The following is a 15,690-nucleotide window of genomic DNA, read 5'->3' on the forward strand; positions in this document are numbered from 1 at the left end:
ACCTGCGAACACCTGGCGTAGTTCGGGAGGGCCCTAGAGACTTCTGCCTCCGACGGGTGGGCTTAAAACTGGAGGCAGGAGGCTCTGAGCGGGCAGAAGGGTTTCCTGTGTGTCAGCAACTTCACTTTGCCGAGATAGTGGCGGAAGAGCGAAGGCAGCCCTCGCTGCCAATCGTTCCCCCGCAGCCAACCCTGACCCGGCGAGCCCCTAGTCCTCGCCGCGGACTTGTAGCAGCGGCGAGGCTGCAGTGAAGCGCGCCGGCCACAGTAGAGACTGGATTCCCAGAAAACGCCTTGGGTTTGGGGCGAAGCGCGGGCAGAGCGCGGGCAGAGCGCGGGCGGGCAGCCGGGCAGGCTGGGGCGGCGGCGGGGGGTGGGGGGGAGGGAGACACGCCCCTCGCCTCCCGCGGAGCGCCCGGGTGCCCAAACTCCGCCCACCCTCGCCGGGAGCGGGGCTCGCCGCCTGCCCCCTGCACTCCGGACCTTGCAGGGCCTCCAGAAGGGCCCCGGAGCAGTGCGGAAGCCGAACAGACGCGGTCCCAAAGCGCACGGGTCTGCAGCCACGCGGAAGGCGCGCGGACCCCGGGGTCGAGCTGTTTGCTTGCAAGGTTGGGAGAAGGAAGATGCCCAAACGAAGTTGATCTTCGGGAGAAGGAGGCTGGGGAACTCCGTCCCAATGCCGGAGCGCAACACGTGAGTTTGGCTGGACCTTGCTGAGCCTCCGGCGAGGACTAGCCACCCCTCGGGAAAGCGCAGTCGGAAAGTTGTGGGAGGCTGGCGGTGCCCTGCGCTCCCCGTTGTGTAATTTAGGCGCTGCCAGCCGGCCTGGGAAGTTGCTGGCCCGCCCGCCAGCCTGGTTCGGTCCTGGTCCCGAGCGGATTTCATGGCCCTCCGCGAACGTGGAGCCGGAGCCAGCGTGGGCGAGCCCCAGCGCGCCCCCTCCCGCGGGGATCCCGGGTGCCCGCTCCCTTCGGTTCGCCCGCTTTTCCGATGCTCGCAGCTCCCTTCGCCGCCGCCGCCCTCACGCCGCCGCTTGTCCCTTGGAGCAGCCGCCTAAGTCCGGGAGGACAGAATGACCGAGGTGCTGTGGTCGGCTGTCCCCAACGGGACGGACGCCGTCTTTGTGCCGGGCCTGGGCTCTCCCTGGGGAAACAGCACAGTCGCCTCCGTCACGTCCCCGTACACATGCTCGCTGACCAAGACGGGCTTCCAGTTCTACTACCTGCCGGCTGTCTACATTTTGGTGTTCATCATCGGCTTCCTGGGCAACAGCGTGGCCATCTGGATGTTCGTCTTCCACATGAAGCCGTGGAGCGGCATCTCCGTGTACATGTTCAACTTGGCCTTGGCCGACTTCTTGTACGTACTGACTCTGCCCGCGCTCATCTTCTACTACTTTAATAAGACAGACTGGATCTTCGGAGACGTCATGTGTAAGCTGCAGAGGTTCATCTTCCACGTGAACCTCTACGGCAGCATCTTGTTCCTAACCTGCATCAGCGTGCACCGCTACAGCGGCGTGGTGTATCCGCTCAAGTCCCTGGGCAGGCTCAAGAAGAAGAACGCCGTCTACATCAGCGTGCTGGTGTGGTTCATCGTGGTCCTGGGGATCTCCCCCATCCTCTTCTACACCGGCACCCAGGTCCGGAAGAACAAAACCACCACCTGCTACGACACCACCACCGACGAGTACCTGCGAAGCTATTTCATCTACAGCATGTGCACGACCGTGGCCATGTTCTGTGTGCCCTTGGTGCTGATTCTGGGCTGTTATGGATTAATTGTGAAAGCTTTGATTTACAATGACCTGGACAACTCACCTCTGAGGAGGAAATCAATTTACCTGGTGATTATTGTACTGACTGTCTTTGGTGTGTCCTATATCCCTTTCCATGTAATGAAAACGATGAATTTGAGGGCCCGGCTGGATTTCCAGACCCCAGAAATGTGTGCTTTCAATGACAGGGTTTATGCTACTTATCAGGTGACAAGAGGTCTAGCAAGTCTCAACAGCTGTGTGGATCCCATTCTCTATTTCTTGGCAGGAGATACTTTCAGAAGGAGGCTCTCCCGAGCGACCAGGAAAGCCTCCAGAAGAAGTGAGGTAAATTTGCAGTCCAAGAGTGAAGACATGACCCTCAATATTTTATCGGAGTTCAAGCAGAATGGAGATACAAGCTTGTGAAGACGCAAGAATCCCCAAACACCCACTGTTGTGACATGGTAGGATGCTGAATAGAATCATGTGTTCCCCCCCCACCCCCTTTAAGTTTTTAAAAGTTTAGAGAAAAATCCAACCAAGAAGTTAGTGAGTTAAAAGAAGAATAGAACTGGAAATGTCCACACACACACACTTAAGTTTGTTTGGGTTTGCTCTCAAGACCTCCCTTCTTTCTCACCAGAAGTATGTATAATAAAATAATTCTTCTCTAGTTAAATATTTACCCTCTCTTCTGCCTTTAAAATTTACAAGCGTTTCTGTGTAAAGTGCACTTGAGTGTTGGAGCAATTTTGCTATTAATAATTTCTCCAAGTGAATTGACCATCTGAAACTTAAGTTTACGATTCATCTGGTCTTTAATGTTTTTAATAATCCTTGGGGTGACCAAATTGAAGCTCCGCATTCTTAAAGTTAGCAGAGCATATAGCAAACTACTAAGTTCCATTCATTCAGTATCAGGGGAACAGAGATCTTAGCTGGGGTCATTTGAGGTCCTATTAGTATGGGTGGGAACTGATTTGAGTTTCTTGGAGACTTGAATAGAAAAGGAAAGCCAATGAATCTAAAAGCCTCAAAGGTGATTTTGTCCAGTTACTTCGGGCAAACTGCTCACTCTATGTTGGATGCTAAGTGTTTGATGATGGAAGCCTGCATATATTATCCATAGGTAAAATGCATTCAAAACCATCAAAGTGCTTGTCCTTTCCTTGTAAACAACACGCACTCCGTTAGACTTCCTGGGACAGAGAGCATTGACTTGCATCACTGCTGCTGGAGTTTGTTTGTGTTCCAGCGCAGATGCTCACTCACATCTGTGAAAACAGCTCTGAAAAATCACAGATCAATTACAGACCGAAGCCGAATAACTGTCAGCAAGTTGAGGGTGCTGGGCAGGAGGATGGTGTTATCACAGGGAGAGTGGTTACAGCCGGTCACAACACATATTCCAGAAGCACAGTCTAAAATGTACGAGGCAACAGGGAGTGGGGAGATGACATTTTTAGATTCAGGACGTTAAATTAAAATCATGCTGTAAAGGTGCTTTTTGCTTCTTTGAAATGATGGAAAACATTAAGTGCAATGAAAAGAAGGTGGAATTTGTGAAGGTTGTGTTGGTAGAGAAGCTACAATCCTTTATTAGATTTTATATCCTCATATTTAAAGGGAAAAAATTGAAATATGTGAGAAAGGGATACAAAGATAATTAAATTTTAAGTACCTAAGGCACCCCAACAGTGAAAAGTAAGTTGTACAAACTACTCCATCACACTGTTAATAGTTTGTAAGAGGACCACTGGGCAGGGTTTCTCTTCTAGGTTTTTCTCTGCCAAACATAATGAGAAATATGTAAATATTTTAATAGTTTTAATAACATTTTAATGAGTATTGAATTGCTACATTTCTAGCGCTTAAAACTTTAAATTCTATGTGATGTAGAATGATGAGATGAGGCAACACAACTTACAGCTCCAAACAAATAAATCCAGTGTCAAAAGGATGTTTAATTGTGAAAACCTCAATGAAGCCAACATCAGAGTCTGCCACTCGTGGTGGAATAACTCGTTTGAAAGCACATTATAAATAAAATAATTGGGGGTTGTGTCTTAAGGCAAGAATCTGTGGGGCACAGTGACAGGTAAGTCAGGAATTGATTTCAGTTTGTGCAATACCTGGATAGATGGTGGGTTTTTGAGACCTTCAGTTTCTTCTTAGAATTACTTAAGTGTATCCAGTCTCAGGCCACTAAGACCAATCAAGAAAAACTGTGTTTAGCTTTCTAAAAAGTGGTTCTTTTTCTACATGTTCAGTATTAATGCACAGAATTATTATAGAAGAGACATTTTAAATGTCTCACTTACACCTACTCATTTTGAGGAAAGAGAAGGCTTAACTAGGTTCTCAGTTGGTTAGGGTCCTACAGGGTTGTCTGCTGTGGAATCCTCAAGGAAGAAATCTAAAATATGTTATCACCATATTGTCCCTGTCATGTGTCATGTTCAGTGAGACAAGGTTAATATCACTAAATTGAACAAAATGGAAATTTCAAAGCGATCCTTAAACTCAAAGGCTAATGGAACACATTTCTGTAGTGTTTCCTCATCATTTACTTCAGTTTTCTTCCTTTTAGGTCTCAGAGTGCCCAGCCTGATTTTACAGTCTGTGTTAAGGACAACTGTTTCAGCTACCAGAGAACTTCTTACGGAGTGTGGATCCATTGAGGAGGTGGACAGTGACTAGAAATGCCCTTTTACTTCTTGACATGTTTTTTTTTTTTCAGAGCGTTTCTTCTTTAGCTTCGTACATCACTCAGTAGACAATAGTGACATGTAGATGCATGTCAAATAGAAATGAGAATGATCTCACTGACTCCTTGCAGGCCAAAAAGCTTTCTGGGAAGTGTCTGTGTTCACGGTGAAAACATAAAGAGGGTCCGGATGAAGCAGGGATCTTAAAATCTGATTCTTGACATGTGATGATATTATTAACTGTTCTAATGAAAACAGAAGAAGTCTGTTGGCATTTTGATGAAAGAGCTGCTGAAATCATAGGATTTATCAGTTAACTAAATTTCACAATACAAAACTATTTTAATGCCAAGTTCAAGGTGTTTTTTGACACACAAAGTACATCTTTGACACTTTGAACATCGACATGTTTGCATTGCAATGGTGAAAAGGACAAATCAAGAAGAGGTACAACATGAGTAGACTTCAGAGTTAAAACCATGACTTTGCCACTCGGCCGGCTTTGGAACTGTGACCCTTTCAAGACCATTGTTTGTATTTTAAAAGGTTGGATAACATCTAGCTGTTGGGGCCCTGGGGGATGTGGGAACATTAGAACCACAGACAGCCAGAGATGCATAAAATCTGCTGCTGTACTTTGCAGGACTCAATTCCAGTCCTTGGCTAAAGATTCTCATGAAATCCACCCATTGTGATATGGACCTACGACTTGTAAATTTTCTCAGTCCCCTTCTCAGTCCCCTTCAGCAGTACCTTCATCTGCCTTTGGATACAAAAGAGGTCAGTGTTTAGAGCAGCTGGAATCCAACTGGCGACAATAGAGACATGTAACTAGTTAGAGATCTATTGAAGCTTTAACTTTGCTGGTCACATTGTGGCTGTCATAATAGTATTTATTAATGAAGCTTACAGTTCTTCAGTTGCACAGATTGAAAGACTTTCTTGAAAGGTCCAATATAATGATGTAAATTCTATTTATTACAGTGTATAATATTAACGTCCCAGTGGTATATTTTACATAATATATGATGCATAGGTAAGATGAGTTATTGTAAATTATGATGCTTTTCAAAAATTAGTATGTTGAAATGTTTGTCTTCAGATTTTTGACCTAAAATATGAAAATCTGTGATACAAGTGGTTAATTTTTTCCAGAAATATTTTTGCACGTTTTTCTTTTTATTTAAAGTTCTTTCTATACAGACAGAATTTGTTGTCAAACTATCATAAGATCAATAGCAAGTACAACACATCTGTGTCTGTATTGTCTACATTTTATATAATGTTATAGAAAAGTTTATATTGCCTTCTAAGAACATTTAGAATTGTGCCCTCAAATATGATCAGAGTTTTTATTTCCAAATGCAATATACTTGTCTTAAATTCAAAACAGAGCTCTTACATGTTAGATGTCTGGTGGGATGGGCATGATCAATGTCACATTAGAATTTAAAGAAAAACTTTAGGGAGATGGGGAGAGAAAGAGGCAGCTGGTGTAATCAGTGACCGTGTTCAGTTCTTCTTAAATTTTTGCGCCGTATTTCTTTTTAAGGTGAAATAGTATAATCTTAATTGCTTTAAGGTGGAGTTTCTAAGTAACACACTACCAGCAAGTTTAACACTTCTATTAATTTTAAACTGATTGTTCAGTTGATAACTTTAATTCCAAGTTTAATAGTGATGACTGTATTATTGTATATTTGGCTGCTGAATTCTGTTACATTTTTTATTCTGTTGTACATTGTATTATATACATAATGACAAATTAATATGAAGGGGAATATATGTGACATATCAAAATTTGTGAATTTGAATTCTAGTATGGTTCAGTGCTTTCGCAAAAATGTTTATTTTTATATTATCTGTGATTTAATGTAGATAATTGACTAGGTTTCCTTGTGATCATTAGTGCCATTAAATGAGCGGTATGGAAACAGTATTACTTGACATTTTGTGCTTTCTCAGGTTTATCTAAATCAGTGGTAGCTTAACAGATTCCCAACTAATTGTGCACAATTGTTTTATTCAAAAGGAATGTACATTTCCTATATGTTTGCATGCAGGAGTGTACAATATTGTGTGTGTGTGTGTGTCCAAGGCATGGCGGCCGACTTTGCACCTGCTCTTCATAATAACAGCAGAGCATACATATAATCGTGGTCACTAGAACTGTACCTACAGTAGACAACTACAACTAAAAAGTCTCAATAAAACTATGAAATGTGGTCTGATGACTTCTATGTTATTATGCTATGAATACTCACTAGTTTCCCCAGACTTGGACGTATACCGTGTAACACCTAGCAAATACTGCCGGGTGTGTAGAATTAATGCACACATTTCCTAAGGCGTAGGCTGCCCTGTGAAGTAGTGAAGTGTTAGAGAGCAAATCCTGGCCCGTGATAATTGATACAATTGTCATTATGTGATATTATTGATAGGAATGTGATCTAATTCTTTGAGGAACATACTCAGTGCAACCTTAATCCATATTTCTCACACTCGTGTTCTATATTTAAAATGTTAGCTGTCACCTTCTCTCGAATTTATAATCTATGCAGGTAATCTTACTAATAAGAATCTTTTGCAGTTTCTGTTTATTAGTGTACCTCACCTCCTTCTTTCAAGTTTATTAAAAAATACACATCAGGTGCTGTGCAGTGAAAATGCGTATGATGGAATGAGAGCATGCTTACCGTGCTGCTGCTCTCCCCCTCCGTGTCAGAAGGTAAGTGCCGGTGGCCCTGCGCTGGATGTTCTGGTTGTCTGCTGCCAGGTGCCCAGTCATAGACTCCTGTGAATGGCCAAGTGCAAATCTCTTGCAGTCTTCAAAATATTTCTAATTCAGTTTTAACTTCTTAAGTAGCTGTACTACCCAGAGCTTCACCACCTGGGAGTCCTCATTTATTAACATCAACTTTGGTAGAGTTTTGTGGGTGTGTATGCATGTACGTGTGTGTGCATTTATTTAGTGCACACAAAGAACTTATATGGATAGTTATCTCTCCGATTTAAGAGAATTTACAATAAAGGTTTGAGCTCCTTTTTGGCTTCAAAACCATTTTGGGATTGAAGTTCAGAGACGCTTCTCTCTCCACAAGTAAGTATACTGCTGTTAAATTCTCTTTTACATTAATGGACTAGTAAATAAGTTTATACCCTCTTTGCAGGAAGTTTAGAATTTTGCCCCTGAATATGATCAGAGTTTCCATTTCCCAATGCAAAAAGCTTGTCCTGAATTCAAAGTAGATCTGTTATGGTGTAGAAGCCTGACTGTATGGGGCATTAAAGACAAAACAGATGTGAGTGGAAATCCATGTTAATGTTAATAATAGGCTGCTTGCTTGCTTTCTTGCTTTAAGCTTCCAAGGTTATATAGTGCTTTAGGGTAGATCCTGGGCACTGGCATCTTCAGCCAGCATTGCTCTGGGACTGAGATCTGATGGTCTGAACAAAGCTGTGGATGGACACAAGGCATCGGGGCTGAGCAGCCGGCAAGGCTGCAGCCCCTTGGGAACAGACATGGATGTGGAGGCAATCAGCACTGCCAGAGGGGAAAAATGTGCTGCCCTTCCTGATTCCCTAACAAGAAATCACCTGCATGAAGGTAGAAAATCCTTGATGATAGATTTAAACAGAAAGAAGCCTTGGCAATGATCCAATCCCACCACCTTGGTGTGCTGGCGAGAACCCAGTTTTCACATTCACAGGTGGTGTAAGCAAAAGACTCGGGGTGTTCACTCCTATGAAGACATTCCTTGCACATCCCAGGGCTCTTCAAACGGTGGGTTTTGACCCATTAGTGTGTCAGGAAATGAGTATAGCGGGTTATGATCAGCACTCTAACAGAACAAACAGAATAGGAGAGATCAGACTGCACAACTCAGTGAGTAAGCTTTGTGGCTTTAATTTCAGATATACACACACACACAACACAACACATTTAAGTACTTGTATCTTGGGTCTCGGTGGACTTCTGATTTCTTACAAAGAACCTGGTCAAAAAAGTTCAAAAACTATACTACACTTTCTCCAAAGAAATCATTAAAGCAATATTAAGCCTACATCTAGAATGGTTATTTGTAATTAAAGATGGTATAACCAGCATTCAGACTTATGTAGATTTTGGTAACTTAACCCTTCATATTATTTCATCTTGTTTAAGCAATTAACAGCAAAACTGCAAATGTTCATTATGTTTAAGAGCATTGATTTTGGAGCCTTGGTTTTGAACCCACCTCTTCCACATATAACTTGTGTACCCTGGGCAAATTACTTAAGTCCTCTTGGCTGTGGGTTCCTAAACTATAAAGTGGGCATGATAACTTGCAGCTCATAGGATTCTGGAAGAGTCAATGAAATGAAACATGCAGAGCACCTACCATATAATACACACTGAATAAATGGTGGCTATATACCATTCTTGAGGTTGCTAAGGATTTTACGAATTCATGTACTGCTTTGTTGTTATTCTTTCTGTTGATATTAATATTTCTATTGTGTTTCGTGCCATGGAAGCTTTGTGAGTCTCCTGGAAACTCACATTGTGTGATTAAGAGTTTCCTAGAAATTCTCATAGAGGGATTGAAGGCATTGAACATTGTTCTTTTGGACACTCCATTGAAGGTCTGAGGTCAGATAATAAACAAGTCTTCAACTCTGATGCTTTGCACTGTGATATGTACTCTGTAGGGCAAAGATATGTAAGGCAAAGTGTGCAGCTAAAAATATATCCAGAGGAAGAGTCTGCTGACCTCCTTAGCTGGACCTCACCTCTCAGGTTCATGGTCTATTTTCAGTCACCACAGTCCAGAGGCCGGTCTTCAGTTCTGCAGATCCAGAAACTTGATCTCTCAACAGTTCACCTAGAGTTCACCAACTCTGGGGCACTGACTCACACCAAGTGAACTGACAAGAGAATCATTTACCTGCTAGAATGCCACTTCATGGGTACATAACAGCTATATCCCAACCTCAATAACAGACATTTGCCTTTTTGTTCAGTCTAAATATGGATGAGAAAGTTGCCTTCAGAGCTTAAAATAAGAACAAGGAAAGGTGATTTTCTTGAGAAGCATTTCCAGTAAGTAGAAGAGCTGAAAGAATTGTCTACCCCTAAAGATACTGGTCATGATAACCAGCATCTATCCTGTTCTTGAAAAAGTTCTGCCTGCCTGGGACAGCTCAACAGCACAGAGATGGAACTTTTCACATTTGCCTATTTTCTTTTCAAGTCAGTCCCACCATCATTAACTTCTTTGCTCACAAATTACGTTTTAGTAATGTCCCCCAGTGGTGGGAGTGGCAGGAGGGTGGGGGCAGAGAAGGCTGCAACACTTGCTAAGTTGGAGATACTAACTTAAAAGACGTGTAGTTGGAAATGGGACAATATGGCACCACAGAGCTCAAAAATGCCATTCCAGAGTTCAGGACAGAGTTCTAGGGCGAGACAGAAGTTCAGGAGTTGTTCATGTACAAATGGCAGCTGTGGGGGAGGGACCGGACCTTAGGCAACAACAACATTGGGGTGGACAGAAAAGAATAGTGAGCAGGAAGAATTGGAGTCATACAAGATTCCAGATGGCCTTCTGAAGAAATCAGAGAGTTTTTAGGGAACAAAACTGTCACTCTTTTCAGGGAGGGCCATAAAGAGCCTGTTGCATATAGAAATTAGAAAGTATTGGTGTTTAATTGAGATCAGTATTAAGCCATAACAATAGTCATGATTACTGATCACTGAACAAGTGAATAACATATAGGGAATCTGGGAAGAGAGGCAAAGAGAACTCCTAAGATTGTTGCTCTAAGCAAGATGTTCAAAGAACAGTGGTGCTGGTAAAGTCAGGGGCAGAGCATGAGTATTTTGTAGGAAGGGATACCCAGCTGTGGGGTCTGAATACAATGGAGGAGAGGAGAAAAAAGTCAGAGATGACTGAGATTCTGTCTGGAGAATCTATAGTAATGGTAGTGACCTTGACAGATACTGAACATTGGGAAGAGAAGCAGGAGAGTACAAAAAAGCATGAAGATAGTATAAAACTCATCTTGTGCAAGAAATATAATATCACTCCATTTATTTTTCTATACTTCAATTTTATGAGTCTCTCTCTGGCTAATCTGGAAGAGATTTAATTTAACTTTGTTCAGCCCCCGTGCCCTCCTCCTTGAGGTTGTGACTCAGCCCCATAAAGAAGCAGAGTTGTTGACATGAGGGCTTCTGTTCACACTGTCATCTGTTACCACTGGCACTCATGAGGCAGCCTGTGTCTGTGCAGTGTCCTGCCGAGTCACCCCTTGTTTTCATTCACAAGAGCCCCTCACTCGTGGCTCTCTGAGCAGATGCCATCCATGCCCTTCTCGGGATAACTTCATCTCACTCCTGGGCATGAGGCAGGCAGGGGCCTCCTGTGAGCTCCTCCGGCCATCCCTTAGTGGTGCCACAAAGCAGTTTCTATTCAGTTTATCAGGTAAAAAAAAGTGTGTGTGTATATACACACACACATATACATATATATGTATATATATATATATATATATATATATATATATATACACTAATCTTTGAACATCAAAAAAAGAAGGACACAGTAAACAAGTATGTGTAGAGAGAATAGATTTTTCTTCTTTTGAGTTTTCTAAAGTATGTTTGATGCTTGAAGCAAAAATCGTGATGCTGTCTGATTTGGTTTGAAATATATGCAGAGAAAATAAGGTGAACTCTTTATAGATGGTGGAAGGTAAAGAGACATAAAGGGAGGTAGGGTTTCTACACATCCCTTGAAGTGGTAAAATGATGACAATATAAATGGGAAAAGTTATGCTCACTTAATGTAACAGCTAGAGCTATGACTAAAAAGTGGTTATGCAAAGAGATGTACTCAAAAACAATATAGATGAAGCAAAATAGAATTCTGCAAAATATTCAAGGAACTCATAGAAAGGAGAGAAAAATAAATAAGTTATAGACACCAAAAACAGAGGGAATAGACAGAAAACAAAAAATAAAATGGTAAATTTAAACATTAAATATAAATACATCAAGTAAAGCACACAGTTAGAAAGACTATATTTAAAAAAAGATTTTATTTATTCATTTTTAGAAAGCGGGGAAGGGAAGAAGAAAGAGAGGGAGAGAAACATCAACGTGTGGTTGCCTCTTGAGTGCCCCCTACTGGAGACCTGGTTTGCAACCCAGGTATGTTCCCTGACTGGGAACTGAACTGGCAACCCTCTGATTCACAGCCTGCACTCAGTCCACTGAGCCACAACAGCTAGAGCTGTAAGACTGTATTTAAAAACATAAATCATCTTTACTTTGTCCATAAGAAACTCACTTCAAATGCAAGAAGAGTCAAAAGAAAAAAACAGAGTCAGAAGGAAGGAAATAATAAAGATAAAACAGAAATTAATGCAATTTAGAACACAAAATCAATAGAAAAAAATCAATGAAACAAGGAGATAGGTCTTTGAAAATATCAATAAATGTGATAAATCTCTGACAAGACTGACAAAAAAAAACAGTTATGGCCATGATAAATGAAATGGAACATGACTGAAGATCCTGTGGACATAGAAAATACTGGAATCCACAAACAACTTCATACATAAAATTTGGTGTCTTTGATGAAATCCCTCAAAAATAAGGATTTATCACAACTCACCCAATATCAAATAAATGTAATAGCCCTATAACTGTTACTGAAAGTCAGTTTGTAACTTAACCCCCTTCAAAAAAGAAAACACAAAGACAGAAAGAAATCTCCAGGGCTAGTGGGTTTCCCTGGAGATTTAACAACATATTTAAAGAAAACTTTACACCAATTCTACACAATTACTTCAGGAAATAGGAGACAGAACAATTACCAGTTTATTATATGAAACTAGTATCATTCAGATACCAAAGTCAGACAGAGTACAGAAAAAGGAAAGAAAAGTGAAGTAAGCTATACACTAATATCCTGATGAATAGAGTCACAAAAATCTTTAACAAAATATTAGCAAATAGAATATAAGCCTACATAAAATGAATTATCATGGCCACATGGGATCTGGGATGCAAGGTTGATTTAATATTTAAAAATCCATCTATAGAATCATTATAGTAACAGACTAAAAAAGAAAAATCACATGATCATACCTGTGGAGGGAGCCTAAAAACCAGAACTTATTTATAAAAAATTAGGTGTTTATTCTTACATGTTTAAACTTCAGTCACCTTCAAAGTACTCTCCACTTGATGTAATGCACCTACTGAGTCTTTTTTCCACTGCTCAAAACAGTTTTTTAACCATCAATTTTGATGCCTTTCAGTGCTTCAGCCATTTCTTATTTCACCTTTTCCACATAGGCAAATGTTTCCTTTGAGACTTTTTTCACCCAGGGGAACAAAAAAATAGTCATTTGAGGCAAGATAGGGTGAATAGAGAGGGTGGAGGGTGGGGCAATGCGGTTGTTTGGTCAAAAACTGCTGAACAGAGCCCTGGCTGGCATAGCTCAGTGGACTGAGCGCGGGCTGCAAACCAAAGTGTCGCAGGTTCGACTCCCAGTCAGGGCACATGCCTGGGTTGCAGGCCATGGCCCCCAGCAACCGCACATTGATGTTTCTCTCTTTCTCCCTCCTTTTCCTCTCTAAAAATAAATAAATAAAATATATATTTTTAAAAAACTGCTGAACACTCAGCACAGTGTGGGCAGGTGCACTTTGAAATCACCCGTCATGAACTGGGCAAACATGTTGAGAGTCTTCAAAAAAAAGTCATTGAAGCCAAATGCAGCCTCTCACAACAATGCCAGCTGGTACACTGATACAGATGGGTTCCTAGAACACTCAGCGGGGAGTTCTGTACTAAAAGAAGCTCTCCCTCTAGAAGAGAGTTCCAAGTATTTGGGGGTCACCCCTTGTATCATTGATGAAGAAAAGGCATTTAGCAAAATACATTTATTCTTGATAAAAATTCTCAGAGAAATAAAAACAGAGGGGATTTTTTTCAGTTTGATAAAGATCATTTCATTAAAAAAAACAATAACTACAGCTAACATTATACTTAATGGTGAAAGACTGAATATTATTCCCCTAAGACTGGGAACAAGGCAAAGATTCTGCCCTAACCAACACTCATTCAACAAAATGCTGGAAGTTCTAGTCAGGGTAAGGTGAGAAAAGAGAATAAAAAACATACAGATAGGAAAGGAAGTAATGAAACTATCTCCCTGTTGTAGATGATATGATTGCCCATATAGAAAAGCCCAAGAAATTAGAAATAAAAATCCTGGAATTATGAAGTTGAGTTCCGCAAGGTCACAGGATGCAAGATATGCATACGAATATCAACTGTGTTTCTATGTACTAACACTGAATGTGTGCATGCTGAAATTAAAAATGTAATACCATTTACAATAGCTCAAAAATGAAATGAAATCCATCAAAACGTGTACAGGACTTGTATGCTTAAAACTATACAAGTTGATGAAAGAAATAAAATTGCTAAACAAATGAAGAGTCAGAACATATTATTGGATTAGAAGACTCAGTATAATAAAGATGACACATTTCCCCAAACTGATATGTAGGTTTAATATAATTTCTATCAAAATTCCAGCAAGACTTCCTGTAGATATAGAAAAGATTATTCTAAAATTTATGTAGAAAGGCAAAGGAACTAGACTAGATGAGACAATTATGAGAAAGGAGAATAAAGTGGAAAGAATTGATACTACCTGATTTTAAGATTATTACGTAACTATAATAATCAAGACCGTGCAATTTTGGAGGAAGGACAAACATACACGGGATAATCTACACATGGGATAGATTAGAGAACCCAGAAATAGATCCACAGAAAAGTGGCCCGATGATTTTTGACAAAGGTAAAGAAATAGAAGAAAATAGTACTTCTAACAAATAGTGCTAAAGAACCTGGACATCCATGACCAAAAAAGAAGGGAAAAAGGAAGAAAAGAAGAAAGGAAGGAAGGGAGAAGGAAGGAACATCACTCGAAGCATCACACCTTATAGAAAAATTAACTCAAAAGGAAGCATGAGTTTAAATGTAACACACACCACCATGAAACTTTAGAAAAGTCACAGGAAGAAATCTTCAAGATCCAGGACTAAGAAAAAAATTCTAAGTAACATCAAAATCGTGTTCCATAAAGGAAAAACTGACAAATTGTATTTCACCAAACTTTAAATGTTTGCTCTGTAGAATCCCCTGTTGAGGAAATGAGAAGCTGCACTTGGGAGAAAATATTTGTAAGCCTCATGTCTGATGAAGATTTAGTATCTAGAATGTATTTTTAAAAACTCTCAAAATCCACCCTGGCTGGCATAGCTCAGTGGATTGAGCGCGGGCTGTGAACCAAAGTGTCGCAGGTTCAATTCCCAGTCAGGGTACATTCCTGGGTTGAGGCCACAGCCCCTAGCAACAACACATTGATCTTTTCTCTCTTTCTCCCTCCCTTCTCTCTCTAAAATAAATAAATAAAATCTTTAAAAAAACTCTCAAAATCCAACAATAAAAGCACAAATAATCCATGGCAAAAGTGGGCAAAGGCATCAAATATAAAGGTAGCAAATAAACACAAGAAAAGATGTTCAATGTCATTAGCTATTACGGAAGTGCAAATTAAAACCATAATGAGATGCCACTACACACTTTTCAAAATGAATAAAATTTTAAAACATGACAATACCAAATACTAGTGAGGATGTGATGAAACTGGATTACTCATATATTAATAGTGGGAATGTAAAATGTCATAGCCACTCTGGAAAACAGTCTGGGTGTTTTTTATTTAAATTCAATTGCCATATGAGAGAAATGAAAACCTATCTTCAAACCAATACCTGTATGAAAATGCTATCCAAGCTTTATTCATAACAGACTAAATTGGAAACAGCCCAGATAGCTTTCAGTGAGTCATTGGTTAAACTAATTATGTTACAATTATCTTATGGAATACTATGCAGCAATAAAAGGAAACAAATTATTAATGTAACCAATGACCTGGATGAATCTCCAGAGCATTATGCTAATTAAAAAAATCTCAAAAGAATACTGCTATATTATTCCATTTATATAATATTCTTGAGAAGAGAATATTATGGAGATGAAGAAAGATTAGCCAATGACTGCAATTAAGGAAGGTGTATGCGGTGGGGGAAGTGGATGTAACTGTACAATGGTAACATGAGGAATTCTTGTGGTGATGGAAATGTTAACTT

The 15,690-nt window shown here is 40.6% G+C and overlaps 1 protein-coding gene across 2 annotated transcripts; it reads left to right on the plus strand.

The window, feature by feature from the left end:
- Positions 1-377: 377 nt before the first annotated feature.
- Positions 378-6,697, plus strand: P2RY1 (purinergic receptor P2Y1). 2 transcript variants are annotated; one of them, XR_004901245.1, is made up of 2 exons: positions 378-2,403; positions 4,349-6,697. XR_004901245.1 is itself a non-coding variant. In XM_028505221.2 (2 exons), the coding sequence occupies exon 1, from the start codon at positions 1,072-1,074 to the stop codon at positions 2,182-2,184; it is 1,113 nt and encodes a 370-aa protein (XP_028361022.1). In that variant the 5' UTR covers positions 378-1,071; the 3' UTR covers positions 2,185-2,222; positions 4,349-6,697. The 2 variants fall into 2 exon arrangements, 1 of the variants encoding a protein (XP_028361022.1); XM_028505221.2 differs by having other exon boundaries at positions 378-2,222.
- The last annotated feature ends 8,993 nt before the right edge of the window (positions 6,698-15,690 follow it).

Source organism: Phyllostomus discolor, chromosome 2 (assembly GCF_004126475.2).
Source record: "Phyllostomus discolor isolate MPI-MPIP mPhyDis1 chromosome 2, mPhyDis1.pri.v3, whole genome shotgun sequence".
NCBI classification, from domain to species: domain Eukaryota; kingdom Metazoa; phylum Chordata; class Mammalia; order Chiroptera; family Phyllostomidae; genus Phyllostomus; species Phyllostomus discolor.

Coding starts and splice junctions, on each gene's coding strand:
- P2RY1 (XM_028505221.2), top strand. CDS start 1,072: ATGACCGAGGTGCTGTGGTCGGCTGTCCCCAACGGGACGGACGCCGTC.